The 1,950-nt window shown below is 65.2% G+C and overlaps 1 protein-coding gene across 1 annotated transcript in view; it reads right to left on the bottom strand.

Moving 5' to 3' along the window:
* Positions 1 to 1,921, bottom strand: part of GRIPAP1 (GRIP1 associated protein 1) — a gene marked incomplete at its 5' end in the record, with an annotated part of 3,393 nt that extends 1,472 nt beyond the window's left edge. The window contains 8 exon segments of the mRNA XM_021383422.1: positions 7 to 207; positions 545 to 631; positions 937 to 1,014; positions 1,200 to 1,292; positions 1,414 to 1,506; positions 1,598 to 1,676; positions 1,750 to 1,797; positions 1,890 to 1,921. Coding sequence (XP_021239097.1) covers positions 7 to 207; positions 545 to 631; positions 937 to 1,014; positions 1,200 to 1,292; positions 1,414 to 1,506; positions 1,598 to 1,676; positions 1,750 to 1,797; positions 1,890 to 1,921 — 711 coding nt within the window.
* Between the last annotated feature and the right edge of the window lie 29 nt (positions 1,922 to 1,950).

A 1,950-nucleotide genomic window follows, 5' to 3' on the forward strand; every position in this document is an offset into this window, starting at 1 on the left:
GGGCACAATGGGGCACAATGGGGCACAATGGGGCACAATGGGGCACAATGGGGCACAATGGGGCACAATGGGGCACAATGGGGCACAATGGGGCAGGCTGTCACCCCCCCCGTGCCCCACACCTCCCCCACACCCAGCCCTGGGGCTCACCGCGGCGCTGCCCTTCTTCTCCAGGATACGCTGCCCGTCCCGGACGTCTTTCAGTTCCTGGAGGGGGGGGAGTTGGGTACAATGGGTTTGGGGTCTGTGGGGGGGGATTTGGGGATCACTGGGGCCAGTATTGGGGCTCTGGGGTTGACGGTGGGGTGGTGCTGGGAATGCTGGGGTCTCGGGGGATACAGTGAACTCTCCAGGGAAAAATTTTGGGGTCCCCAAGAGGAAAACAGGGGTGGGAAAAGGGGAAACCGGTATTTCCATGGGAGATCTGGGGATCCTGGTGGGGATGTTGGGGTCCCGGCCTGGATTACAGCGTCTCCAGAGAACATGGAGGGGTCCTGGGAAGGACTGTGGGGTTCTTGGGGGTGGGGGGCTCACAGTACCGCACCTGGCGCAGCGCCCGGCCCTCCGCCTCCTGCAGCTCCCGCTGCCGCTCCGCGTCCCCCAGCAACGCCCGCAGCTCCCCAACGCGGCCCTGGGGACAGTGTGGGCGCTGCAGCTCCTCGAGGGTCGCTACAGGGCCCGCATAGGCTCCACTACAGCATCCTAGGGCGTCGCTACGGGTCCTTTAACGCCGTGACGGGGCCCTACGGGGTTGCTACATCCCCCTCCAGAAGCTCTGAGAGTTGTGGGGTGGGGCTGCAGCACCCCAAATTCGCTTTCGTTTGGTACAATCCCTACAGCAGACTCCACGGCGTCTTATGATCTCTACCAAACCTACTCGGGACCTGCTGCTGCCCCCCCGCCACCCCCAGGGCCCTGCAGCCCCACAGCGCCCACCTCCAGCTCGGCGCGGTGCTGCTCCCGGTGGGCGCGGGCGGCCGCCATGTGCTCCTGCGCCTGCAGCTCCAGCAGCTCCTGCGGTGGGGACAGGAATTTGAGGCGGGGATTGAAGGGTTGGGGGGCAGGGGGTGAGGATTTCAGGGTACGAGACAACAACTTTGGGACACAAAACGAGAAATTGGGGCACGGGGTAAAGATTTAGGGTCAGGGAGCGAGGATTTGAGGTGGGGGTGATGAGGCTTCGGGGAGGGGGCTCTGACCTGCGCCTGCCGCAGGCGCTGCTCCGTGTCCCCCTGTGAGTCCTCGGCCGCCGCCAGGCGCTGCCGCAGCTCCTCCTGCTCCTGGGAGTGCTCCTATGGGGCAGCCGAAGGCGGAGACCCCAAATTCACCCCCGTGGATCCCAGCCCCCCCAAGGATGGGACGAGGGGGGCTCAGCACCTCCCTGAGCTCCCCCCAGGACCCTACTGGCCCCACCTGGAGCTGAGCCTCAAGGGCGTCGCGTCGGCTCTGGGCCTCCTGCAGCTCCCGGCTGAGACTCTCGCTCTGCTCCCGCAGCCCCCTCTCCACCTGCCCCTCCCCAAAAGAAAAACCCCATAGGGGCTGCGGGGCCACCCAGAGCCCTACGGAACCGCACAGCCCCACCCCGGGCCCCCCCGACCTGTGCCGCAGCCTCCAGCTCCTGCTGTAGCCGCCTCTTCTGCTCCTGCAGCTCCCGAATTTCCTCCTCTGCCTCTGCCCTGGGGGTGGCGCAGGTCGGGTGGGGTCTCGAGGCTTTGAGACCCCCCCACTGCCCCCCCAGCCCCCTTCTACCTTCGGGCGTTGCTCAGCGCATCTTTTTCTGCCTGGAGCTGCTGCAAACTTGGGCGGAAAAAAAAAACAAACATGAAATTGGTTCCATCAAACCCAACCCAACGCCTCCGTGCGCCCCCCCCCCCGGACACCCCCCTCACCTCTCATCCTTTTTCCTCAGCTCCTCCGTCAGCTGCAGAGAACAGAAATCACCATTAAGGC

Source organism: Numida meleagris, unplaced genomic scaffold (genome assembly GCF_002078875.1).
Source record: "Numida meleagris isolate 19003 breed g44 Domestic line unplaced genomic scaffold, NumMel1.0 unplaced_Scaffold398, whole genome shotgun sequence".
Classification (NCBI taxonomy): domain Eukaryota; kingdom Metazoa; phylum Chordata; class Aves; order Galliformes; family Numididae; genus Numida; species Numida meleagris.